Source organism: Cavia porcellus, unplaced genomic scaffold (assembly GCF_034190915.1).
Source record: "Cavia porcellus strain 051 isolate PalLab524CR breed Dunkin Hartley unplaced genomic scaffold, mCavPor4.1 scaffold_1, whole genome shotgun sequence".
In the NCBI taxonomy this organism is placed as follows: Eukaryota; Metazoa; Chordata; class Mammalia; order Rodentia; family Caviidae; genus Cavia; species Cavia porcellus.
The window spans coordinates 171,183,301-171,210,352 of NW_026947484.1; the positions used below are offsets into that span (position 1 = coordinate 171,183,301).

At 40.2% G+C, this 27,052-nt stretch overlaps 1 protein-coding gene across 4 annotated transcripts in view; it reads left to right on the forward strand.

Annotated features, from left to right (window-relative positions):
- Positions 1-27,052, forward strand: part of Astn2 (astrotactin 2) — a 911,846-nt gene that overhangs the window by 380,807 nt on the left and 503,987 nt on the right. For 3 of the 4 annotated variants that reach the window (XM_023561395.2, XM_063259996.1, XM_063259990.1), the window contains 3 exons: positions 15,184-15,268; positions 15,757-15,831; positions 16,568-16,705. In XM_023561395.2, the coding sequence (XP_023417163.2) occupies positions 15,184-15,268; positions 15,757-15,831; positions 16,568-16,705 (298 nt within the window). The remainder of the gene's footprint in view (positions 1-15,183; positions 15,269-15,756; positions 15,832-16,567; positions 16,706-27,052) is intronic. The other variant, XM_013142866.3, reaches the window with a different exon arrangement.

The window sequence follows — 27,052 nt, forward strand, 5'->3', positions numbered from 1 at the left end:
TACTAATAATCATTTGATGACTCTTCATGCCCAGGATGTTAAGTGTGAAAAGTTGTGTGTCCTTAGAGTAATATATTATCATCATCATTTTACAAATGAGGACATTAAATCACAAATAATTGATGAGTTCTCCCAAAGTCTGGAAAGTAGTGGAGTCTTGATTTGAATCCAGAAGGCTGGCATCAGAATTTATTCTTGTATTCACCAGCATATGCTGTCAAACATAATTACAACCTGTAATTGCATACTCTTCTTTGTGGGTCTATATGCAATTACTTGCTATCTAAGTAATTCTGTGGTGTTTAAAAGCAAGGACTATACTTGTACTTTTCACTGCTTTATTACCAAACCAAGACCCTTGTCTAGCATACTCTTAGTTTGGTTGATTGGTTTTGGGGTTTGGAGTTTGTGAGATGGCTTTTACTGTGTTGCCCAGACTAATCGCCAACTCCTGAATTCAAGCAGTCCTCTGGCTTTAGCCTTCCAAGTAACATGAGCTATTCTATCTATATCTAGCACACTCTAATATTTAATAAGGAATGGTCAAATAGTGCATGAAAGATGAAATACTGGATTTGGAGACAAATCTATGAGCTTTGCTTCTAGTTTTGCAATTTAATCATGATGTGACCTTTGGTAAGTCATTTTTTATTTGTATTTGTAATACAGGCTAATGCTAAATTAGATTTCCTCTTAGTTCTCTCCAGTTCTGAAATTCTATATACTAATATCTTCATTGAAAGCCAATGCCATGGCTGACTGTGGCTTTGGAAATTGCAGAATAAGGGTGGCCAATTATTCCTAAGCTCTTGCATGATAGATAGGTTAAGCACACACGATTTTCTACGTTTCATTAACACTTTGTGGTGCTCAAGAAATTATGCTCTGGGGGCTGGGGATTTAGCTCAGCGGCATAAGCACCTGCCTTGCAAGCAGGCAGTCGTGAGTTCGATCCCTGGTACTGATAAAAACGAAAAAAGACAAAAAAAAAAAAAAAGAAATTATGTTCTGGATTCAGATTAACAGAGACTCAATTAAGACTTTTTGCTCCAAACCTGCACAACCTTTGAACACTACCGAATCCTCATGCACCTCTGCTTTTCTCAACAGTAAAACAGTATTAATGACATGAACTATCCCTGCAGGATCATTAGGAGGACTGAACTAGACATAACATATTAAGCACTTAGCATATTAGTCTGCTATGTAGAACTCTACAAACAATAGCTATTATTATAGCTGTGGCAAAAACTCAGATTGAATGAAATGACTATTGTAGGATCACAGAAAAGATAATACTTGCTGTGAACCTTAGTAGTCAAAAAATACTTTCTTTGGGGGGGGGGAGGACTAGTGTTTGATGATAAAGTGAAAAAATGAGTGATAAAACACCTTGGTCCAATGATAGCTATTAGACATAGAGAGTTATTGAAATTAAAATGTAAATTAAGGAAAATTAAATAAACTTTAAAATTCAGGATCCTCAGTAATATTCATTGTATTTAGAGTGCTGAGGAGCCACCTGTGGCTAGCATATGCTGTGCTGCAGAGCACAGATAGAGAGCATTTCTTTCCTGCAGCAAATTTAAACAGACGTGGCTATGACATACAGTAACAAGGGGCACTGCATTTCATATACACTTAGTTTCACTCAAAATATTTACCTGGTGACGGTGGAGTGCTAGGCACCACGTTATGCATAGGGATTCACCAGGAACATAACCAGACCAGCTGTGTGACTTTAAAAGATTTAACCTACTGCAGGGTCAGCAAGCTATACCACAAGATAAATGGTGTTTGCTGCTGGTAGGGGTTACTGAAATATAGCCAGGCTCATTAGTTCACATATTGGTTCTGATTGTTTTGTGCACAAGAGGAGAGTTTAATGGTCAGAACCTTATGGCATGTAAAACCTAAACTATATACCACTTTCATTCTTCTACAGAAAAAAAATAGCATAAAACATGTCTAATGAATTGATTTAATGTTTTTGCATCCAAAGTCAAGAACTTATTTTGGTATTTATTTATTCATTTATGTATCTTTTCACTTAACATTGAACAAGTATTCATGAAGAATCTAGCTGAAGCAGGATGTACGAGTCAGAACGAATGAAACAGATGAAAATCTCTGTGTTCATGGAGCTCATGCTTCTAAAGTGGGCAAGGGGCAAATGGAATGTTAAAGCATAAGTATCTGTAATTTACAGGTGTGGTGACACTTGCTTAGATCTTAGATACTTGGGAGACTGAGGCAGGAGGATGACATGTTTTAGGCCAATTTTGGACCTACTTCAAAATCAAATTAAAAAGAATAGAATATAGTTCAGTGCTAGAACATTTGCCTACCTTGTATGAGCACCTGGGTTCAATTCCAAGGACCACATATGTTTGTAGTAATAAAGAAACTACATCACATGTTAGAAGATGGTAGTAGTGATGAATCTCTCTCTGTCTCTCCATCTCTCTCTCTTTCCCCTTCATCTGGCGTGTGTGTGTGTGTGTGTGTGTGTGTGTGTGTGTGTGTGTGTGTTAGAGAGGGCAGGGAATACAAGCAGACTATTTATTAAAAGTAAAGGAACCAGTGAGAGCCCAAAGCATAGTTTCAGAAAATCTGTGAATACCACGCAGCTAGTCCAAAGGTTCTGAGAGGAGATTTTGCCTTTCCTGCTGAAGGAAGATTGGGAAAAGAATGTTCTGGGCTGAGCTGTATACCAGGAGGCTATTAAGAGATGAAACCAGAGAGGGGTTAGAGAGTCAGGACCCATGAGTGCACCTTGTAAAACATTGTAAGAACATTTATTTTCATCCTGAATGAAATGGAGGACCACTGGAGAACTCTGAGCAGAGAGGTCACAGCATCTAACTTATGAATTAAGAGTATCACTCTTGCATCCTATTGAGGAAAAGATCTATACAGGATGGATAGAGGGAAGAGAGAAGAGTGGGAAGCCTGGAGTGATGATGCAAGCCACAGGTGATGGTGGTTAGGATCAGGGTGTTAGCTGTGAAGATGAAAAGAAGTGGTCAGGATCCAAATACTATATTTCATTTGTTGCTTTTGTTGAGTGGGCCCCTATGGTATGCTAAGTTGGGCTAAGTATTAGTCAGTGAGCTAAAGTGAGGTAAAGAAGCAGCCATCTCTGCCCTGACTACATGCTCTGACATCAGAAATGACTAATTTATTTGCTGTTTCCCTAACAAATGTGTGGATTTCAGGTCCAACTTTCACATTGTGTCTAAAAAAATGAACTCCAGGAGAGTGTGACACCACGGACCTAATGTGAGCAGAGGCGAGAAACACTGAATTAAAGATATGATACAACAATTAAAAACATGAACAGAACTTGGCCGACCATTATGCCAAGCAGGACTGAGACCACCCCAGGCAGATAAGAAGACCTAGGCCTCCAATTGAAGGATGCCCTCATTCTAGACCACATTTGTGCAACCCTAAATGCCTCCTTAAATTCTATAGGGAAAAGTATTAATTCATGAATGTTGCCTCCCTACCTCATCACCTGAGAAGCCTTTAACAGTATCCCTCATTAATGTCTTTGGAGGACACAGAACAAGTCCCAAGACCTGGAGAATCTCTGCAAATCACCTGGTTCAGCCTTCCTCTTAGACCACAGATGGGGTTTAGAGCCAGACCTCAGGGTCACTCTGCAGTACAAGAAGTGAGTGGCAGAGTCATCTGCATTCCATGCTGAAGCTTCATTTCCTCACCTTTTGAGAACATCCTCATCAGTCAAAATATTTTATCTTTGGGACACAGGCCCCAGCTGCAATTCAGACTCTTGTATTGTGCATGTCTTTTACAACTTGAGCAGGTGGTGCTGGCCTCTGGTAGTGCTTTGTGGAGTTTGTCTTGCATATATGTGCACAGGTGCCCTTGTTCCTACAACAGTTTCAGGATAGAACATCTTAGACACAGCATGCTCCTCCTAAAACCCATGAACATTTTTGTTTCACAAATGTTACGGGAAGCAATATGAGCTTAGTCACCAGGGAGGGACACAACCAACGTTGAGCTCTGTTTTATTTTTGGGAAGAAAGCCAGGACAAGATGGAAAAGAATCTCAGCACTGAGGTCAGATGGATGGAAATGAAAATCTTGGCCCTGCCTTTTACTACTGCTACAATATTGAGCAAATCACTTAATTTCCTCAACCTCAATTTCCTGCTCTTTCTAATAAATGAGAAGGAAAAGCATTCATCTTTGCTATATTATTGTGATGATTATAATAGTACAGTATATATGCTACACTATATGTCAAGTGCACACGTTCAGCAAGTACAAATTATTGAATCAGGGGCAAAAAGAACCCCCCAGTGTTGTCAATGCTGAACCCATAAGAGACTTAATCATGATAGAGTGGAAGGAATGGTGACAGATTGCAAAGCAGAGGGACCTCCTGGAAGCCCTCTAAAATGGCACTTAGCAGTAACATTACCCTTTTCTGGTGATTTGATATGTAGGAGGGCTGTCCATTGCCACAAATTGTCCTTTCTTCTCTCTTTTGAATGAAGGCAGCTTTTGTTTCCTTTTGGAAGGTTAAGGGGTGTGTGTGTGTGTTTGTGTGTGTGTGTGTGTGTGTGTGTGTGTGTGTTGTTATAGTCCTGAGTGGTTTCTTAACTGAAACTTTATTAGATGGTTTTGGGTTTCCAACATATAGTACAAGATAGATTTTTGTGACCACACCAGGAATCTTCCTCAGGCCAGGACATCCAAGAATCTGAGATGCTTTACATAAATTGGGGAGGTCAGACTGTCTTTCCCCGCATGGTATGAAGAGCTTGCTGCAATATATACCTACACATGGAAAGAACAGAGAACCTGCACTTCAAGGAGAGAAGGTTTATTTCAATTTATGGTTTCCATCAATGGTTAGTTGGCTCTGATGCAGAAACATTATGGTCGAAGAATATGACAGAGTCAAGTGACTCAATTCATGGTGGCCAGGAAACAGAGAAAAAATGAAAGAAGGGGACCAGAGATAAGAAGATACCCCTCCAGGCATGCCGTAAGAGACCTACTTCCTGCAGTGCAACTTCATCTCCTTATAGTATATTCAACTCCTACACAGTACATTCAACATTCAGTAAAAGATTGATTTGTTGATGATCCAATCACCTTCCAAAAGCTCTGTGTCTGAAAATAAAAGATGGTGGGGGATCATGTTCTGATCTAAATCATAACAGAGAACAATAACAACAACAAAAAAGGCTGGGGCAGTGACAAAAATATGGACTGAAAAAGAACAGGAGAGCCAGAAGTGGATGGGAAGACAACCATAAAGCACACTAGGGAAAGGCCAAGAAGGGAGAGCAAAGCAATGACTCTGATAAAAATACGGAATGAGATTAACAAACTGAAAATTAACTGAGCTCAGTGAAGTGTGCATATCATGGCAAAGGGACTAATATTCCAGATGGAAGGGACTAGAAAGATAATTCTTCAGTTTCTTGAGGGAAGCTGGCTACAAGCTGGACCATCTGCCAGCAACTAAAGTCACTCTGAGGGAAGGATCCTGTGAAACACAGCAGATATTCCATGCTGTCCAGAGGTTCTTGTTTTCCCCACATTCCTGATGGGATGAAGGGAAAGATCTTACCCTTCTTTAACGCTGTATAGATCTCTGGACTTCTTGTTTGCAGCAAGAAAGACATAGGAGAACCATAGGTATTGCCTCTTGCAGACCAGGTCACCTCTGAAAATCATTAATCCTTTATCTTTAGTGGATAAATGCAATTTTATTTTAAAATTCCAAATAACTGATGCTTAGAGGAAAAAAAAGCCAATGAGTCCCTTCTTTGGAATGAAGAACCCTTTTGCAGTATGAGTGATTGTGTTTGATTTAATTTATCTTCTATATTTCACTTTGCTGTTTCAGGCTTTGTCTAAGTGGCCAACACCTGAGTTATTAATCATCATGTGTCCCAACTGGCTTAAACATGTATTTTATGTTCACAATCTTCTTGTGAATAGGAGGACAGAGATTATTTCCCGAAGGATGAATCTCAGAGAGATGAAATGCTTTGAGTAACACCACTCAGCAACTTACAAAGCAGCAGAGCTCCAGGGCTCTGGGATACCATGTCTTTGACAATCCCAACACATCATCTACCCTCTTCCTTGTAAGCTCCCATTCAGGTATAGTGGGTGGCTATACAGGATCGGCAAAGTGGGTAGTTTTGTTTAGACGGGTATATGCTGAACCTTGGCATTTTACATGGTGTAGTGTCTAGGGTGGGTGTGGGGAGATTTGACTCCAGAGTCAAGGAGTTTTGGGTTTAAATCCCGACTCATGGTTTTCTTGCTCTATGAACTGTGGTTGAGTCATTACATCCTCATCTGTAAATTCAGAACAGCATTTATCTGCTCACAGTACAGTTCAGTGGGTTCAAGATGAAAAGCCTACTTAAACACATCATATTATTAAGCTCCCCCAGTGTTTCTTGGCCTTTTCCTATTTCCAATTTATAAACAGAATAAGAGCCATGACTGGTCAGGAGCATTAAGGAACAAGCTCCCTCAGAGTAGTCATAGCAATAGGAAGTGATATTTATCGAAGCCCTCCTGGGAAGGGAGCATTTTTCATATCATTCAGTTGAAGGGCCAGGGTTGATTAAACTGGAAATGAGAAGGATGAATCTTGGTTGGAGATAGGAAATTTTATAGTTTTGAAGTCACTGCTTGATAGATGAAGAGTTCAAATCCAGTTGTGACTCCAGTGCCTATCTTACCTACCTTAAACAACCTGTTTTCAGTCACTTCTCGTGAATCCTGGGTTTGGGAATGACTATTTGTGGAAGAGACATAGGGCCTTCCAGGGGCTGCCTGCCCACTCTTGCAGGATACGAGCAGCAATCCTAAATGACTATAAGTATTCTGCCTCTGCTTCTAGTGCTCTTCCACCTTCAAGAAGCCCAGACCATTTCCCCTTCACTCTGTGACCTGCCCTTGCCCTTTACCTTTCCTCTTCTTGGAAACCCTTGCCTTTATCAGAGGGGTAAGCAGGACTACCTGGAGCCAGCAATTGATGGTGTGGAACTAGTTTGCTGGCTGGATTCAAATCCTGGCTCTGGTACTCTTTGCTTCCTAACCTGAGGCAAGCAAGTTGACTAAGGAGCTCTGTCTCCTTACCTGGAAGATGAGGTTAGCAATAGAACTCATCTCACAGGGTTATGAGGAGGATCATGGGAGCTGTTATAAATGAAGAACTTGTGATTCTGCCTGAAAGTTAATGATCTTTTAGTTCTCTGTTATTATTTCACCCTCCCTCTTTCCTGGTAATTTCTCTGACCTGGGGACTGAGTTTCATCCTCCTTCCTTTGGTTTCATGGCTCTTTGCACACACTCCACTTTGAGCCCACACAACATCTTATGGTAGTGATGTAATTTTCTTCTAGTCCTTCTGCTGGAGTGTTAGCGACCTGAAGGAAGAAAATCAGATGTATTCGTTTCTGAGTCTTCATCTCCCCCATACTAGCTACAGAGGAATTGCTAAGGGAAATTACAACTGTACTGAAAAAGTAAAGTCTTTAGTTTGAACCGGATATGAGACAAGTCATGTGAAAAGATGAAATGGAGCCCACGATGAAGGGCTTTCAAAGTGAGGGCTTGGAATATGAACTCTACTCTGAAAGTAACTTTGTCATATGTCTCTGTTTCCCAGGTCCCTATTTTCCCAAATCCTAAACCTTTCACACCTACTCCACTTCTCTTATCACTGGAGAGAGGCTGATCTCAAGAGATAAGACAAAAGAGTATTATGGAATAATTGGAACTGGAATTTGAAAAAGGTGTTAAAGGGGCTCTGAGCATGGCCTACTCATTTTACAGAGAGGAAGACTAGGCAGAGAAAGGTAAAATGATTTGCAAAGAATCAGTGTTATGAAATGGAATCCTTGGTGACACTGGTTATATTTGAAACTGCACCAGTAATCCCACTCCTTTACTAAATAATCATTTTCCCTTGCATTTTGTTGCCTGATAACCTCTGACCTCTCTTCCATTGTCCTCAATCTCCATTGCTGAGGATTTGTTTTTCCTTGTTTGTCAGATCAAGGTGGCCCTGCTACCAGAAGCTTCATAGAGGCTATGGGACTCAAATCACTCTGTTCTTACCAGGACACACAGTAAGCCCTAGAGAAGTTAGACCAGAAAAGGTACAAATGAGGGAGATCAATTAATAAAGTAGGAAAGATGTCTTTAGCCCATGATGAAGGGCTTTCAATGCAAGGCCAGGGAATATGGACTGTACTCTGAATATAACTGGAAACCAATGAGAGTTTTGGGGACACATCATGATAACAACTATTTTTTTCAAAAGGTAGCTGATCAAAAGTCTGATTGATTGGGAAAACTCTGAAAAATAAGTTATTAGTGCCAATAGTGTGAGAGAAGTAGACATGGAGAATATCAAGGGCCAAACAGATGATGCCTATGAAGACATGGAAAGGCATGATCACGACTAACACAGAAAAGGTAGGTTCAGTGGGATTCAGATGCTGAACATCAAAACTAGCGCCCATTGGAAATTTTTCTAAAGTTTCCTGCTTAAAAAGGTAATAGGACCATTATTTATATAGATAGAGACAAGGGTTTAAAGTATACCAGAATAGTTTGTCACAATAAGGATGCATAACTGCAGCACTTTACTGCCAACTGCATGCAATGTTTGCTCCTCTGCCACACTTTCAGAGGTAGCACTGATCTTGCCTTTCAAGGGAATAAGACAGAAAACCCAATCACACCAGCAAACTATAAATCTTGGCTCACATCCTGTCCTCCACCATTGCGATGGCCAAAACAGCTTATGTACCAAGCCTGAAGACAAAAGGTAGGAAAGAAAGTTCATTCTTTTCACAGATAGCCATGGTGAAGATGTGGAGACTGGCGCATTTTCCTTTAGTGACCCCTTATCTACCATTCTCACATCCTTTTATTATAATCTCTAAACCCTTGTCCTCGTAGAAGTCCATCATAAACAGAAACACCAGGACTTGGATTTTCTCTCCTTTGTGCAACTTTGATCCAACCTTCCGCTTCATACTGTTTAAATGAAAGCCAATGATTTCTTACTCTTGGAGTTGTCACAGATGCCAGAAATCTTTGCATAAAGTCAACATGCAGTAGATGCTCAGTTAGCAATGTTTATGATGCTACCCTTTCTTTGCCTTATACCTGCTGCTAGAAAATCAATCCAACCACCACCCATCATTACATAGATATGAACTGAAGGCAATTCCTGCATAAAATGTATGCTTTTAAATGAGCAATTGTGAATAACAGGGCTTAACCTTTAGTTTTAGTGGAATTTTAAAAGCAGCAGGATGATCATTTAAATGGAGGTAGATCGGAGGTTCCTACTTTTCCCTGACCTTCGGTGTCTAGCATAGCATAATTGTCCTGCTATTGTTCTTGCAGTAATGTTTATTGCTGTGGTGTGCATAGTGGTGTAAAGCAGCATGAGCTTTGAAGATGTGATTGTGACCTTGAGCTAGTGACTAGCTGAATCTGCCCTTCAATTCCTTTATGTTATGGGGGCATCAGTACTTTCCTCTTGGCTCTAGTCATAGGTGTGACATGTGATGACATATGTCAGGGGTCTAAAAATGCAGGCTCTGCTCAGCTTCCACCCATACACCTGACCTCATGATGAGCTTCAGGGACACAAGTCCTAGTGGCCTGTGGTTGCCCATTTGCAGTCAGACCAGAACAGGGACGCACGCTGTGCTTTGTTGTTCCGAAAACCCAGAGAAATGCCTTTCAAAGCCATAGGGACAAGAAGCATAAATAGTGAAATGAACGGCAGGCAGTAGCCCAGACCTGTGATGATATGTGATGACTGAGTTAGAAGAAAGTGCAAATGGAATCCTAAGAGGATGACAGGGTGGGAAGCCCGGAGGCAGATGGAAGGCCATGCACATATCCCGCACTCTCACAGACAGATCCTGAGCATCTCTGAGCTGTGGGAGCGAGGGAGCAGTAGCCTCTTACCTGTGCCATGTTTTAACTGTACCCGCTTCAGCAGGAGGTACCATGAACAAAGCCAAGCAGATGTTATTGTTCTGAAAATATGAAAGAGCAACCTAGGGATGATCTCATTTGAGTTGCTCCAAATTTACAGATAAAGAACTGCACTGCCTTTGATGTCGCAATGGGCGTACCTTGGATTTGAAAGGCGTACCTTCATCCTAAGCACCTTTTCTTCCCCCTAAACTAAGATGCTGAACTATTCTTTCTGATCGAGTTACAATAAGAAGACCTCAAACTGCTATTTTATTTTTAGCAGCAAGAAATATGCCAAATGCTACATCGAGGGCTTTCCAAATATGCCCTGTCCTTTGAACTTACAGCAGATGCATGGATATCAGCCTTGTTACAAATGGGAAAGAGGCCCTGGGAAACAGGAAGCAACTTGGTTTCATATATACTCTAAGTGACAGACTCAGGATTTGAAACCAGAACAAGATGATTCCAAGGCCCAGGGTCTGAATCATTTCTCCAGTTGGCTGGCCTTATGTTATTGTCTCACCTTTAGATGTTTGAAAAAAAGCACCATATGACATAAACTCAGACTACGCTTGACCAAGGGGCTCTTTTGTTTTTATCTGAGGATTTATAAATGGTGTATGCCTGCCGTGTAAGATAAGAACTCAATAAACACAACTTAGCAGTAAATGTTTTAAAACCAATGCAGCTCATCTATACCTAATGATACGGGATTCTAGTAACAAAGATGGTGGAAACTCACTTAACTGAATGCCCTTATGGGAGCCAGTTTAATGAAGGGATTAAACCTTTTAAGAATCTGTGTTATTAACCACATACAAATATATTTTAATGTGCTTAAGGATTTCCACAAATCTTGCTGAGAAACATAATATTCTCATGATAGGACACTCAAAATGTCATTGGACTTTACAAAGGGCAAAAATTTGCTAGAAAAATCTTCAAGTGCACTAAAGGTTTGATACTACCCATGCTTCAGAAAGAACATTGGGACTGGTAGCAAAGAGCCTTGGGTTCCAATCCCACTGGCCCAGAGGCTGGTACAGTGATTCGGCTAAATCCTTTTTCTCTCTGAGCTTTATTTCCATCGTCCAAAAAAAATGAACTCAGAAAAATCTGATCTAGGGGATCTTTAAGGGCTTTTCCTACTCGGAAGTGAAATAGAATTCTCTTTTTAGACATCTCCTCAACATTTATATTTACAGTCTCTGTTTCCTTGGCAAATATCTATCATGGGTGAAAGTTTCTTGTAGACCTCAGCAGAGTCATCATTACTCTAAATGAACTCAGACTCAATTCTTGACATTTATAATATATTTATGTGTTCATTAATTCATCCATCCATCCATCTGTCCAATAAATGAGTTACCTACTCTCTGTCAGGTAACACTACTTATTGGGCTACAAGATGATTAAGAAAGTTTCTGCAGTAAAAAAAAATTTTCCAGTCTAGTGAGCGAAGAAGACAAATAAAAATATATCCTGTTGATATAGGCTTTACTATTATGAAATATGTTCCATTGCTTAATTAACAGTTATTTATTGAATGGCTACTATGTACCAGGCAGTGCATCTGTGTTGTAATGCAATGGTTAAAAAAAAAAAAAAAGATTGGTATCACACCTTCTGCTAAATAACTTCACCCTTAGGGGTGAGGGAGCATAGACAGTCATAAGCAGCATGCTAACATATGTCCCAGGAGACTTCACTCATTCTGGGCACCCTGAGGATGCAGAAGCAGAAAGGATTTGCTCAGGGAAGGGATTAATAAGCCTCAGTTATTTGCATGGTACAGGGATTTGCATGGTATAAGAAGGAGAAGCCTGTTTGCAAACAGGAAGAGTTAGCAGAGTCAGCAAATAGGAAACAATAAACCAATAGCCATGGCACTGATGGAGATCTGGCCATGGATGCCTGGTCCCCTGCTCAGATTAAGATTGATCACTGCTGAAGCTAAAACTGTTTCCAGAGACTGTGGGAAGCAATGCCAACCGCTGATTCTTGGTGCTCAGTATTGATAGGTACCTCTTCTGAATTAAGGTGCAGAGAATAGGAAATTACTTGTGTCCCTAGAATTATTAGGTCAGCATAGACACAAATCAGGAACTGTGTTGGAATAAAAGAAAAAGGGGGAAAAGCGTATTTGCTGACTGTCAATTCATTGTTTCACTGCACTGTGAGCTTTACTCTTCACTGTTCCATTAGCTTTGTGAGATACAGCTCTCTGAGTCCTATTCTACAGATGAGAAAACTGAGGTCAAGGAGTGAAAGTAGCTTTGCCAAAACCGCACAACTAAAGAGAGTAATAGGAAGGTCTGCCTCTTGCAGTCCTTGAGAGAGTTTCCCTTGTAGACTTCCTACTCTCCAGGCAGCCTTATGGGGGACCCACAGGTGGCTGCTTCCCATTTGCAAAACACATATTTGTTGTATAATGAAAGACAGTAGTTAATGATCCATTCTGAGTCAAGGAAAACTTGTTCAGTAAGCACACAGGGAGGAAAGAGAAAAATGTAGCAGGTTTTTTTGTTGTTGTTGTCGTTGTTCCTGAATAGATTTCTTGCTGTCACCAATATTTCCAAAAGGAGGGAGGGGAGATTGAACTGTGGACTTGGCTGCACAATCCTGGACACACAGGGGAAGCAGGGCACCACAGCCTCTACCCTTTCCAGGGGGAAGAAGGAGAATCCTCTTCACCCACCCTGCCTGGCTTCCTGTCCCTTTGCCAGGAGTAACCATTACCTCTCCCATTATGAATCATGAGGTCTGTGGCTTTTGGCAGATCATAAATCAGTGCTGGGAGTCTCGAGGACAAATCCCAGGACTTTTAATCTTTAATATTAGACGTGTTTAAAGTGGTGAATATTTCATGAGGGAGCTGTTGCATTTTAACACATCATTAGTGACTCTCACCACCACCCCCTCTGGTAAATTACTCCTATCCAAATTCAAGGTGTTCAGCCCTTTCCTTCCGTTTCCCTTACCTCTGGCCACAGTCAGTCCTTTGAGTCACAGGAGCTTGTAGCACTGGCCTTCAGCAGAAGACCCTGGGCATGCTGGTTGGGGGAAGAGTAGAGAGTATCCTGCCTGGGAGCAGCCCCTTCAGAGCTTACCAAGTACCCAGGGAAGAGAACATATAGAGGTCTCTATTCTGTCTCTTTAAACAATTTTGTTGTAAATATTTCAGATACTATCTCTGATTCATTTTTCAGTATTCTGTGTTACTACCATTTCAATTCAACCACTATTTATGAAACTCAAGCTATCTGTCAAATACTTGTGAAGGACTAGGGCCACAAAGATTAAGCAGCGTTGCAGTACATAAAACATGTTACCGTTTTTTAAACTTTCAGAATGCTTCATTCATGGTCAAATATATAATGTGCATAGTTCATCAGCAAAAAAAGTAAGCTTCCAAACATCTAGAAATCAGGAGTTGTGTGTGATAGATGTAGATTCTGGATACCCTGATACCTTGTTCACTAGACTATTTTGTTTGGGTTACACAGGGTGCAGGAGATCCTGATTCACATAAAACATAGCTGCAAACAGCATGAGCTTGTTAGCATCTTGACTCACAATCTCAGCACCCTCTTCAATGAAACCAAGATGACAAGGAGACTTTTTATCTAAACACAGCATAAAATAAATTTACCTGGCAATTTGACTTAGCATAATGATTCTCTCCTGTGTCCTTAAGTCTGGCATATGACATCTGTTACCATTTATCCTTTAGTTTTTAAAGAGATTTAAACAGGAAACTTTAAGAAAAAGTAAATACAAAAATTGAAAAAAAAATCCTTAACTTCCCTACATTTCAAGGGCATAATTTGAAATCTTTAGGGTCAGGCCAATCAGAATCAACATAGTAAAATAGGATGGAAGGGATGCGCACGCACGTGTGTGTGTGTGGGGGGGAGAGAATTACTAGAAGATATGAAAGACAGTAATCCGGTAGCAGTAACCTGGAAATGTACTAAAGCCATAACACATAGTTATCCATTTACCTCACACTGTTGAGTAGTGATTCTTCTCCAGGAAGTAGGCTAAGGCAGAGCAGTTCCCTCAGCTTTTCTCAAGATGTGTTCCAAAGCCTGCTAATCCTGTGAGTTGTTCCAGCAGCAAGCCTCCCAGTGTAAAATAAATTAGAGGAAAATCATATGTATTACTGTCATGAACAATCACACTCTAATGGCTATGAAGAAATCCTTTTCCTATATGTATTTTATAGAACTTATTTTTTGTAAAGCATCTGTGAATATTTCATAAATATACTTGGGAGAGAAAAACCCAATAACTAATTGCATCAAAAAATTCATTCAAGAGATGCACAGTAAAACAGAAGTAATTAATAGCTAGAGGACAGGACAAAGAGCTTCTGAAAATCCTTCTAGGACACTGAGCTTTTGAAGCTATACTAGGAAACGAGACATGCCCTGGCCGCTGAAGTGAACTTGGATATTCTTACAGCGGTTTGGAAGGCTAGAAAGCATTCATGCAACCAGACAATGGGGTAGCCAAGGGAGGGAAAATGAGTGGGTCATGGATCAATAATAAATGTAAGGAAGAAAAGAGATTGAAAATTATGAGACGGGAGAGGTAGACAATTTCAAAATGTTAAAAAAAAATAAAACAAAATAAAATTAGAAAATTGTAGGCAAGAACAAAACTTTTTCCTAAAAGGGAAAACAAGTGTCTTGGAAGAGGTATTAAACTTTAATTTTTATAAATGGGCATGACTTGCTGGTTTAGGTGGTTAGAATATCTGATTATAAGTTTTAAGTAAATACTGCTGATCATAATTTTATTATTTGAAAGTAGGTCTCCATTTGTAGCCACTTGTTCCTTTTTTGTTTCTCTGCTTGAGCTATGAGTTGTTCAACCACAGGACTGCTCCTTTGGTCTCTGTGTCTTTAGTACAGAGCCAAAAACTTGGCGGAGTGTGGCTAGGTCTTGTTGAATGAATAAGCGAATGAGTGAACAGATGAATGAACACATGGATAAACTCTTATTAAGCACAGCGGTCAATGGACCCTAACATCGTTTTTCATGGGTCTTTTCTAAACCTAGGCAGCTCATTCTATTTTCCAGGACAACAGGAGACACAGAGAAGCCTATTTCAGGGAGCAATGCTTCACAAGATTCCTTTCCTTTTGCTTCCAGGAGAATGCAGCTGTCATGAAGGCTACGCCCCTGATCCTGTGCACAGACACCTGTGTGTGCGCAACGACTGGGGACAGAGTGAAGGGTGAGTGGCATAGGACTTAGGACTGGGACGGTGAAGAACCTATTTGTACCTCCTTTGTTATCAGATGCCCAAAACTGATCCACAGACAGGATCCTCTGCCACAGTCATGCAAGTGTCAATAGGAGGGAATTCAATTGTCCCACCAACTCAGGCTTTCATATTAAAGGTACATGATTGATGAATTCCTAGAGAACAAAGGCTATCGTTTAAGTCATCTACTCAGATGGGAAGTAGTCAATGACTACCTCCTTAAGTGAACTGAGGAGAGGTCAGGTGTTTTGTACATAAACTCAGAAATGGAAAGTGAACTTTATAAAAGTGCTGAGTCCTTCTATTAAATGGAGACATTAATGTAAAAGGTCTTTCCCATAATGGCTTCTGTGGGATTTGCTTATTTTGTACAGTGTTCATATGTGTGTGAATTCCACTTGCTTCTGACTAATGTCATCTTCATTCCCATCCTTTTTCCTTCCTGTTCTTGCTCACAGACCTTGGCCTTATACCACCCTGGAGAGGGGCTATGATCTGGTGACAGGGGAACAAGCCCCTGAAAAGATTCTCAGGTGAGTTGACAGTCATTTAGGGGAATGTTGCTGGGGACTGGGGAAAGTCTGATAGCAAGGTGATGTCATGCATTCTTAAACACAGATCCTGTGCACTTAGAGCTGCACTGAGTATGAGAGAACTCTCATTGGTGCTGAAACACCATCTCAGCCCAGGATGCTATGGGAATCCAATTCCCATTTGTCCAGCATCTAGACTTACAGACTCAGAACTGGGGGAATCTTTGCTGATCATCTATTTGAGTGGTTTAAAAATATCCTATAGCCATAGAATCTTGTCCCACTAGTTCCACAGAATGCTGTGCAAGACTTCAATTCTTAAGTAGCTAAAGACTTACAGCAAATTAAGGGGTAAAATTGGGAATCCGAGTTTGTTTTGAATTAGTTCGGAGTCTGTCCTCTTAAGCTTTGTGCTAGGCTGCTCCTGTAGACTTAGCAGTCACTTATGAAACTCCTACTAGGTATCATGACCATGGGGGAAATGCAGATGAAATAGTCCATCTTCAGAGTCCACTGTTTACTCAAGAAAATAAAATTAGAAGTACAAAGTAATTTAAGGGCTACATGATGAAGAAATTTAAAAAATGACCATAAACCTTTGGCCTTGGGGAATGTAGAGGTCTTGGTTGGGTACAGAGCTGAGAAAATGTCCTGTAAGGGATGGGATAAGGGGCCCCCTTATTCTTTTGCTCTCTGCTTCTCAGGGAGGTTCCCAATGGAAACTCTTACATTGCAGGTCTACTTTCAGCTTGGGCCAAGGCCTCTGGCTTCCTGTCAGCAAAAGCTTCGTGGTCCCACCTGTGGAGCTGTCCATCAATCCTCTGGCCAGCTGCAAGACAGATGTGCTTGTCACAGAAGACCCTGCAGATGTCAGGTAGGAAAGTCATCCCCTGGATGCTGTACAAGGACTTCTGGGAGCCCTAGAAGTCTTTCTGTTTTGGGATCATGAAAGTCTTTAGAAGTGATCTCTGTTGTTGATGGAAGAAGCAGCCTATTTGATACACAGAGCACTGTCAAGGACACCATTCTTCTAACCTCCTAAAAGTGGCCTTCACTGCTGTGCCACAGTCCCTTACACTGTAAGGTCCTTGATCTCTTTTGGGGGTTTTATAAAATATTAAAAAGGCTAACAAGTTATCTGATTCTTTATGTGTTACTAGTGAGTTTATCATGCAAAAATCACAACAGTATATTGGGGAACCATGAGAAAGAAAAATTTGGAAAATTGGATGTTTTTACTGTGACTTTAACACTAAAAAAGTACTTTAGCCAGCCCATGATCCAAGTGTCCAGGTCAAATCTCTTTGTTCTTTACTCTCTTTTGCTACATCTCACACCTAATTTCATTATGGACTTACTCAACTGCTTTTTAATTAGTTACTTACACGTACCTGCCCCATTATGTGGCATGTTTTTCAAGGTCAAGGAAAATGACTTACTTAGCTTTTAATCCCCATTTCCTAGTACGCATTGGACACCTACTAATGTTTATTGATTTAGCTAAGTCGCCGGTCTTAGATCTGATCTTGGAGCTTTCTAGTGAAGGGTTTTTTCTACTTTTAATTTAATTAAAGGAAATCCTCTAGAAATTTTGATGTCACAGAAAATAGGCTAGTTTTGTATCTAAAATTGTCATACATACAGCTTATTGGCTTTAGAACTAAAAATTAAAATATGAATCTCCAACTACCAGTGACTATCACCACACCACTGTACACCTGTCTATGGGCCACTCTTTGAGTCAAGGTAATATCAGTATGAGCATAATATCATAACAGGAAAGTCCTAGATCCACTTGTCCTACTTTGCCATATGTTTAGTCTCACTTTTAACTTAGAAGGAGAAAACTACCATGCTTTTTCAGGTTGTTAATATTTTCCCAAGGCAGTTGTTTATAAAGGAATAGATTAATGGGTGATAACATTTAGAAAACAAAGCATTAATGACTGAAAACAAGGGACTAAGTGCACACATACAAAAATCAACTAATAGAAGACTATTGTTTCCATTTTATGGAACTGAAGTAAATGAAATTTAGTAAAGCAAGTGCAAAAGTCTCTCTACGTTTCGTATTTTAAAGTTGGAGCAAGGAGCATATCTCTGGTTGAAGGACTATTCTCAAGGGAACCTAATGACCTTATCTGAAAAGAACAGAAAGAAGGCCCATACCAGCCAGCTTTCTGCAGAGTTCTTTATTGTTGACATTGCACTCATGATTTCCATGAGGATACAGAAGAGACAGCTGTCATACAAGCTAATGGTCACATATTCCAGGGCTGCAATGGGCTAGGTGAAAATGCCATCTCTATCATGTGTGATCAATACAATCATAGCCAGGTTGAACTCTCTGAGTTTCCACTTCTTTGTAAAATGAGGATAATAACAGTGTCTCTTCACAGAGTACACTAATAATAGCTCGTATCTGTTGATCATACACTGTGTGCCAAGTATGTTACTAGTACTATCTTACTACATCCTTATGCCAGCCTGATGGGGAGATGCATTTTCATTTTTACAGATCAAAAGTAAATAAATAAAAAATACAAACAACAAACAAATGAACTTGAGGCAGGGGGGTGCTTTGATTAGCAAGTAGGGAAATAAGCCATGCTTCAAAGCCTGCTGTACAAGGGTGGATAAAATATTGCTGTCATCTCCATTTGAAAGGATCTATGCTAAATTGATTGAGTTTTCCAAGCTGCACTAATAAACCTTGTTTGACATGATATTGCTCAGGCAAGCATGCCATGGGTGTTTAAAGAATTAATAAGTTCAATTCAGGTGATATGTTAGAAATTAATAAATAATAGATCATAATTATAGATAGCCAATAGCATCACAACAGAGAGATTACTGAAAAGACTGTGTGGAAAAGCAAAGGCACAGGGAAAGAGAGACAAACATTATAGCAAGATTGGAGAGGAAAATGCATGGGTGTGGTGCAAGTTGATTGTTTGATTTCAAGTCTGTAATAAATTCTCAGATGTTAGAGGCCCTCCCACTCCCAAAACCAAAGCATTGTCAAATAAATGGATTGTGCTCCACACCAGTGGCTACATTTAAAATAACTAACAGTGTTGTCAAGCCTATAGAGAAACTGGAACTTTTGTATTTCTAACAGGGATATATAAATTAGAATAAGCCCTATGTAAACTGAGCAATATGTACTAATGTTGTATATATGCATATCCCATCACACCATCCCTAAGAAGGTGTAACAGAAACATGGATATACGTATATCACACACACACACACACACACACACACACACACACACACACACAACCCTATGAAAACACTAATGGGGTACTTATTTCTACTAGTAGAAAGCTGAAAAAAAAACACTGAAATGTTCATTAACAAACTAAAGAAATAATCATACAATGAAATACTATTAACAAGGAATTTTAAGGAACACAACCAAGACACTTACCATACATGAATCTCACAAACATAACCTTAAATTATGTAATTGAAATGCAACATAATATCTAGGCTTATAAAAGATTCTAAAAATTAGTTTTACTAATTACTGAAAGCTAATATTTTATACTAAAATAAAGGATGGCGTTGGCTTTGGGTGACAAGGAAAACACCAGAGAGGCAAGAGGGCTTGCATGATGCTAATGATACTGAACTTCTTGATCTTAGCGGCAGTTATGTGAATGTGTTTACTGAAAACTAACCAAGGTATACTTTTTTTGTGGATGTTATTGTATGTCAATTAAAAATACAGTCATTATTTAAAGTTATGTATCCCAGCTGAACCACTTGAGTTCAAGTCTTCAGTCCACTATTTGTTTACCATGTGATCTTTCCAAGAGCTGTTTCCTCTTAAGGAAATAAAAGATTGCCTACAGTGGGAGGTGAGAATCAAATGGCATAAAATGCATAAGGCACTGAATGTAGCACATGATTAATTCTTTAGAGACACTGGTTATTATGCTCGCATTGACGGTAGCATAAGGAATTGTTCGTTTGCTTTTTCATCTTTTCTCTTTCCTTTTTTGAAAGAGATGCATTTTAAAATCAAATTGATAATGCATTTTAATATCAACATTATCTCAGTACAAAGGACTTGGACTAATTCCTGTGTCATCAAGTCTGGGAAAGACTTAACTAGTTATAAAATCTAGTTCAGTATCCCAGGTATGGCTTTACGTACATGGACATGTTTACAGAATGAATTAAGAAAGAGTCATATGTGGAGTAGACACAGGGAAATTTATTAATTCATAACAGAGTATTTTAGGAGATTATAAAGAAAGAACAAATTCCCAGTGAAGGAAATTAAACAGTTATTCTCAGGAATGAGAACATTTGCAATTAACCATGAATTGTAACTATGATTTGGCTGTGCAGAATTGAAGTTGCAAGAAAAGCTTTCAAGTCTGAGGACTGAAGGGCAAAAGAAGAAAACTCCCCTGGATGGCTCCTATTTTCCAGCCTGTCCCAATGGGAAGCTGCCTGAAATGAGATTTTTAGCATCGGAGACACTAATGATGCCAGCCCCAAAGGTGGAGAAACAAACTCTGCCTCAATTTCATACAGATTCCTTTAAGTTTTGAAAAATGTCTGTGGGACCCCCCCGCCATGTGCCAGACACTGTGGCAGGAACCTTAGGAACATGGAGATGAATATAGCCTCCTCTGCCTTCTGCGGCTCCCAGCTTAGCAAGCATCATGGCATGAGAGACCCACTTCAGGGCTGAAATAAAAGTCCCTTGTGGAGAAAGAAGCCCAGCAAACAACACTGACTGCTACACACTGGGCCTTCTTCACAATTACACCTGGAGCCAGGTCTTCCTGTAAGAGAAATGTGAGAATAGCTATTATAGCTAGAATAATAGTCATCCACAAAGCTTTTGGAGCTCCTCAGTGATTTTTCTATGATCTGAAATCAATGAAAACGAAATGGTGAAATGCCGTTAATTCCCAACAATGTTGAAGGAATAATGGGCTATCAGAATGCAACCTAGCACTGCGTACTTGGTGATAGTTTTCGCATTGAATTAGTTCTGAATAGAATTAAGAATGTCATCTTGTGCTCTTGGCCTTTCACTTCTTAGCACTGAGCATTTATTAAACACCTATTAGATAACAGATTAGGTTTTGGAAACATAAAAAGAGACAAAAATCTCACTGTATTCAATTAGATGAACTCTTAAACAAAAGTATATACTTTTGTTGAAAAGGTTAGAAGGAAATTTCAAGGCAGAGAAGTAACACAAGGATGAGAAGTTAAAAGGGAATTCTCACAGTGAAGAGCACTTTGGGGACAAATTTTGAGTACCCAGGAGGTCACTAAGCTATTGGTTCTCAAAGTGTGGTCCTAGGATCCGCAGCATCAACTTTACCTTGAAACCTGGTAGAAATGCCAACTCCCAGACATCACCTCAGATAGACTAATAAGTACCCCAAAAGCAGCCATTTGTAATCCCTAGAAATTGTTACTATTACCTTTTGGGAGGAGAAGTGTTTGCCAGTGTCATTAAGAATCTTGCAGATACGCTGATCCTTGGTTATGTGGATGGACCTATCATATCATCACAGGAGCCCTTAATGAGGGAGCAGCAGGGAAGAATTTGACACCAGAGAAAAGGCAATATGGAGAAGTGAGACAACAGTGATATAACCACAAGCTCAAGGATGTCAGCAGCCACCAAAAGGTGAAAGAGGAAAAAATCAGATAAGACCCCAGAGCCTCCACAGGGCATGTGGCCTTGATTTTGGCCCAAGAATACTGATTTTGACTTCCGGTTGTTTTGGGATCAACCTAGTTTGTGGGATTTCTTGTAGAAACCATAGGAATCTAATAGACTTACTGAATCAAATAGTCCGATAGTCATCCAGGCTGCCTGACTGCATGAGTTCACAGGTAAATGATGCATCTATACTTAAACTAATGTTTAAGTATAGATGCACTAGGTACCAAGCCAGAAAATAAGATGCCTGGTTTAAATAGAACACAAAAGATCTAAGGGCTTGAAAACTCAGGGTGGCAATGAGATTTGGCTTAGCAGGATTTGTAAGCTCCCAAGTGCTGCTGGGACTTGGTATCCCTGTCTCCTCTCATCTTTCACCTCTGTTTTCCTCTGAGTTGAATTTCCTTTTTAGGTACACTCTCTCCTCCTACCTCCTAAGTTTAGCATTGCCAGGATAAAGAGATGACATATTTTCCAAAGGAGTAAGCAAAATTCCAGGCACCACACAGTAACAATAATAGCTCATCCTTATGTGGTACTTCCAGATGCCTCACTGAAATGGATAATTTAATTTTCACCCATTATTAGCTCCATTTAAGACCTGAAAACTAAGCACAGAGAGGTCATGCAACTTCCCCTGAGTAACTCAACTGTAAATGGCAGAACCAGGGTTTCAACCCTGAGATCTTGACTCTTGCTCAGTGTTCTTCACCACTAGGCTGCAATGCTTCAGTTTGACATAGTTTGAAACATTGGCCAGTAGCCTACATCAGTACTAGTGGGGCAGAATGCTATAGTGACATGGACCTGGGTCACCAACTCACGTTTAAAACACACAGAAAAATCAAGATAAACAAAAAAAAATGAATGCCATACAAGGAAAGAAACCTCTCCTTCAGGTGTCTTCATCATGGGTCAGGGGCAGGGCCTTGAGCTGGCATGCTTGATGAGGGAGTGTCCAGCTCATTCTGGCTTCAGTGCCACAGCCAGGAGCACATGTACAAACCACAGTGAGGGAAGCGTTGGAGACAGAACCTCTGAGATATTCTCTCCCTTCCCCTTCTCTCAGCAGTGGACCACCTGGCCTAGCAGAACCAGCGAAGACTTAGGGGCACTGATGTCAGTGTTTTCACTATTCCAGGGTTCCTGCAGTGACTCCTGGATGAGGTGTCTAAAAACAAAAGTCTTGCTTGAACCTAGGCACTACCTTTAATTAGATATATTTAATTAGATAGATTCTAGAAATAGGGGCCTTGCATGTTTAGGTGAAATTCTTCATAAATATACACTAGGATCTTGCCCATGGGATGAGCGTTTTTGGAAAGGTCTAGAAACATAAGGATCATACCATGTGTGGTAGTGCAGGTTTATCATCCCAGCACTCAGGGAGGCTGAGGCAGAATGTTTGCAGATTCAACCCCAGCATGATAATTTAGTGAGACTGTCTCAAGATGAAACATAAAAAAGGGCTGGGGATGTAGCTGACTGCTAAGGCCCATGGTTTAATCCCAACTACTTTAAACAGTAACAGAAACAACCCCTTAGAAGATCACATGTTAAATGGCAAGGGGAAAATCTCTAAAGTTGATTTCATTGCCCCATTTCTAGTGTCAGTTAAAAACATACAAGTAAAGAAGGATAGAAACAAAAATAGGGCAAAGTGTGTGTTTTGAAATCAGTGCAGATCTGGATGTGAATCCCGACTCTCATCTTGCTGCTGGAGCCACTTGAGCCACATCAGTCCCTCTCCCTGAGTCTGGAAGGTAGAGTTCAATATTTCCCTCTTATGATGGTTGTTAGAATCGCATGAGTTATGTAAAGTGACAGACAGGAACTTACATGCAAATGTTTCTTTGAATAGTGGGAAGTTTTAGAAGTTACAGTAGGAATTATAGGATGGGTCAGGAAGTAACCGTGATGCAGTCTGACCAGGCAATAAAGATGTAGTTCACGGTAGAGAAGTGGAAGAGAGACAGGGTGTCTGCCCTCTTTTTCTGGGTCATCAATGGGAGAAGTGTGTGAGAATGAGGATGATAGGACATGGGGGTAGGTGGGAGTGGGCTCAGTATGACCCATTACACTGTAGCCCTTGGCTTTGTATGGATCTGGGCAGCAAAGCTGAGGTTGCAAGGGGCTCTTGATAAAAGTCTTGTATTGTTTGGTGCTCAGACTCCTTGTCCTTACATTTTCTGCAACCTCAGATTTTATGTGTGTGTGTGTGTGTGTGTGTGTACACAAATATGTACATGGTAGGCAACCTACCTACCTAAATGTGTACTTACTTTTCCAGTGGTGATTGTGACACTGGATTGGTTTCTTTAGGCTTTATTAGGTGGAATCAGAGGCTACCAAGTTTCCCCTCTATTTTCCTCTGCCTGCAAAATTACATCTTTCCAAGAGGGCAAGAGTACTTGAACAGGCACTCCAGTTACCTAAATGCAACAGAGAACATTGCAGTATTTGGCACAATAAATAGTGTAAACTCTGGAGCAAATTACCTGGGTTGAAATCCCAGCTCCACCATTTGCTAGCTAAGTTACACTTACACTCTCTGAGCTTCAGTTTCTTACCTATAAATGGGAATGAGAATTTCAGCTATATCTTTGGATGCTTTTGAGAATTGCACAACATAGTTAAACTTCTAGAGTCCTAACTAATAACCACTAGTATTTATTAAGAACTTACTGTGTATCTGGTCCTGTCTAAACACTAAAGATACAAATTCTGACTTCTTATAACAATAAGTCAATGATGTAATTACTGATATTTACTGAAGTACCAACATATAAAGTTATTTGCAAAGTATAACTCAGGTAGTAAGTGGCAGAACCAGAATTTGAACCTGGTCTATTGGGTGAATGATCAGTAAATATGGGCTACTGGATACAGGTAGATACAGGATATAGGAATTTTCTGTAAGATCGAGGAGTAGGGCCAGTGAACTTTCTTTGTCTTTATTGGCCATTTGTTCATGTTATGGCTTGTATCTAGATGTCTCCTCAAAACTTAATTTACTCATAGGTGAAGTTTTTCAGAGCTGGATAGATCTAGGGTGTGTGATATTTGGATTAAGGGTGTGTGGTACTAAATGAGTCCACTGATTGGAGTTAGCATAGATTATATGGCACCACCCAAAGGGTTGGCATCCTGGAGGGGACAAAGGGAAAGGCAGACTGACTACTGCTGCTTGCCGTTTTGCTGTCTGCCTTGGCCTAGACTGTTTCCCCTCTGTGATGCTCCTTTGCCATGCCCCTCTGCCATTCCACCCTGCCTTGGAGCCTGCTGAATATGAATGGAACCCTTTACAAATAGTGAGCTAAAATAAATGCTTCGTCTTTTCATTTTGGGTATCGAGTATTTTGTCCCACCAATTAGAAAAGTAAGACAACCCATTATATAAATATTTTTTGCACTTGTAAAATGTGAACTATAAGTGGGGAAAAGAGAAGATTGTGGGTAAATGGCACCCACAGCTTAGTTCATAGAATTTGGACATTAGAATTTTCCCTGCGCTACCATACCCTCCCTTTCTTAAGAGAACTAAGCCCCTTTGACAAGCATCCCTGTATAGGCCTTCACATTCCCTGCCACACACATTCACTTTCTGCCTTCTTTTCCTATGTTCTTGTTACCTGCTGTTCAGCCAGTGAGCCCAGAGATACATATATTTTCCCCATCTTAGTTTAGTGCTCATAATAAAAGTGAAGTCCATTAGGAGCGATTTCTGCCCAGGTTCAGTAAATCTCTTCAAATACTACTCAGCACCAGATTTCTGTTAGTCTTTGCCACTGGGGAGGCCGCACTGCACACCAACTGTCAGCTCAGATAGTGGGCTCTGGACACAGCACTTCCTAAATGAAACTCAAATGGAGACTTTGGAATATAAATATTGAAGTGACCCAGGTTGGATAAAGGGGAACCAGTTAGCTAAGCTTCTATTTTACATGCAGGAGGTTCTGAATTATTAAAACTTTAATAAATGTAATAATAAATATTTGATGTTGAATTATAGAAGGGTTTGCAGATACAGTGAAACTGAGAAACGATTTGTTATATCTGCATTAGAAGTTAAACGTATTTCAAATGGGACTTCTGATGCTGAGGAGGGTCTTCAGATCTTCCAATTAAAAAGATAGGGTAGGAAAGGATGCATTCTGGCAAGCTTGCTGGGCTGAGGGTCAGAAACTGAGGGTTTAAGTCTCCACCACATACTGGAGGCATTGAGTTACATTTTGGGTGAAAGCCTTCTTTTCAGTTTCCTGTAATTGATGCTTCTGGTGCCTAGGCTACTTTTATCACCCATTTCACAGATAAGGGAGCAACATTCAAAGACCTTAAGGTAGAAGGTAAAGGAAAGAATTAGAATTTAAACACAGACTTTGGCTCTCAAGATTCAGTGGACAAAGACCTGATTCAAATGACCTTCATGAAAGCTGTATCATCACTGGGAAAGCTTCTGCCCAACCACAGAGATGAGGGAAGATGAAGAAATGGCCTGATGTTAGGATGTTCTTTCTTCTTACCTCACCCCATAATGTCATGCTTCACTTGTATTCTGTAACTATATCTTCTCTGACAAGTGTTTTGCACCTCTGATACCAAGAATGGCATTCCTTTCCTTGACATTAATTTGGAAAAATTCTAGAGAAAGAATATCATTGGCTTAGCTGGTGTTAGGATACTGTCTCTAGTTTAATTATCCATTATCAGGAGTCAGGGCCACAATGTGCAGACACACCCAAGAGAAGAATTTATGAACTGGGGAAACATCTAATCCTACTCATATCTTCAAAATTCTCCTTGAACTTCTGTTTATCCATCCATCTTATGGCTCAGAATCAGAGATGGCAGATGTTAGACATCCAGAGTTCCAACACAGGTAAATAGGTAGAAGTTGCCTTGGGTTACATTGGGAAGATTTCTGAGACTACAGACAAATTCACTGGGAGAAGTATAATGATCAACTCAGGAGGCCCACCCATCAGCAGCTGGGTTTGTGACTGAAGAAGCCTCAGTGTTTGCCATCTCAATCTGGATGATATTTAGAGAACTTCCAGTTTTCTATTTCATAACTTGGTGATTATGTTCGCCTAAAAAGTGTAGTGAGGTTTTTTTGTTTTTTTTTTTTTTTGTTGAGACATAAAAGAAAAGATAGTTCTGTGATTAGAGATGTTATGGATGAATTAGAAATGGAACTGTTTTATCCAGGAGTGTTCAACCATGCTATCTCAGGGGGCATATTTGAAAAATCGCATCTCAATGCCAATGTGTTTCCTGAAATAAATGTCTGGCTTGTGGAAGAGTTGAGGCCTCCTGTAGAAGTGCTTCCTAGATACTGTGTGGCACTACCAGCATCACTTGTATTGAAAATGGAACATTCTAATTTAAGCTATAAGCAAATTACCTGCTTTATAGGGCCTTCAACTGCACCCTAGTGTCCCAAAGGGATGTATAAAATTTACAGATTCAGAAGGGACCTTCTGAAGCACTTTTCCCTTTTCCCTGCCATGACCTGA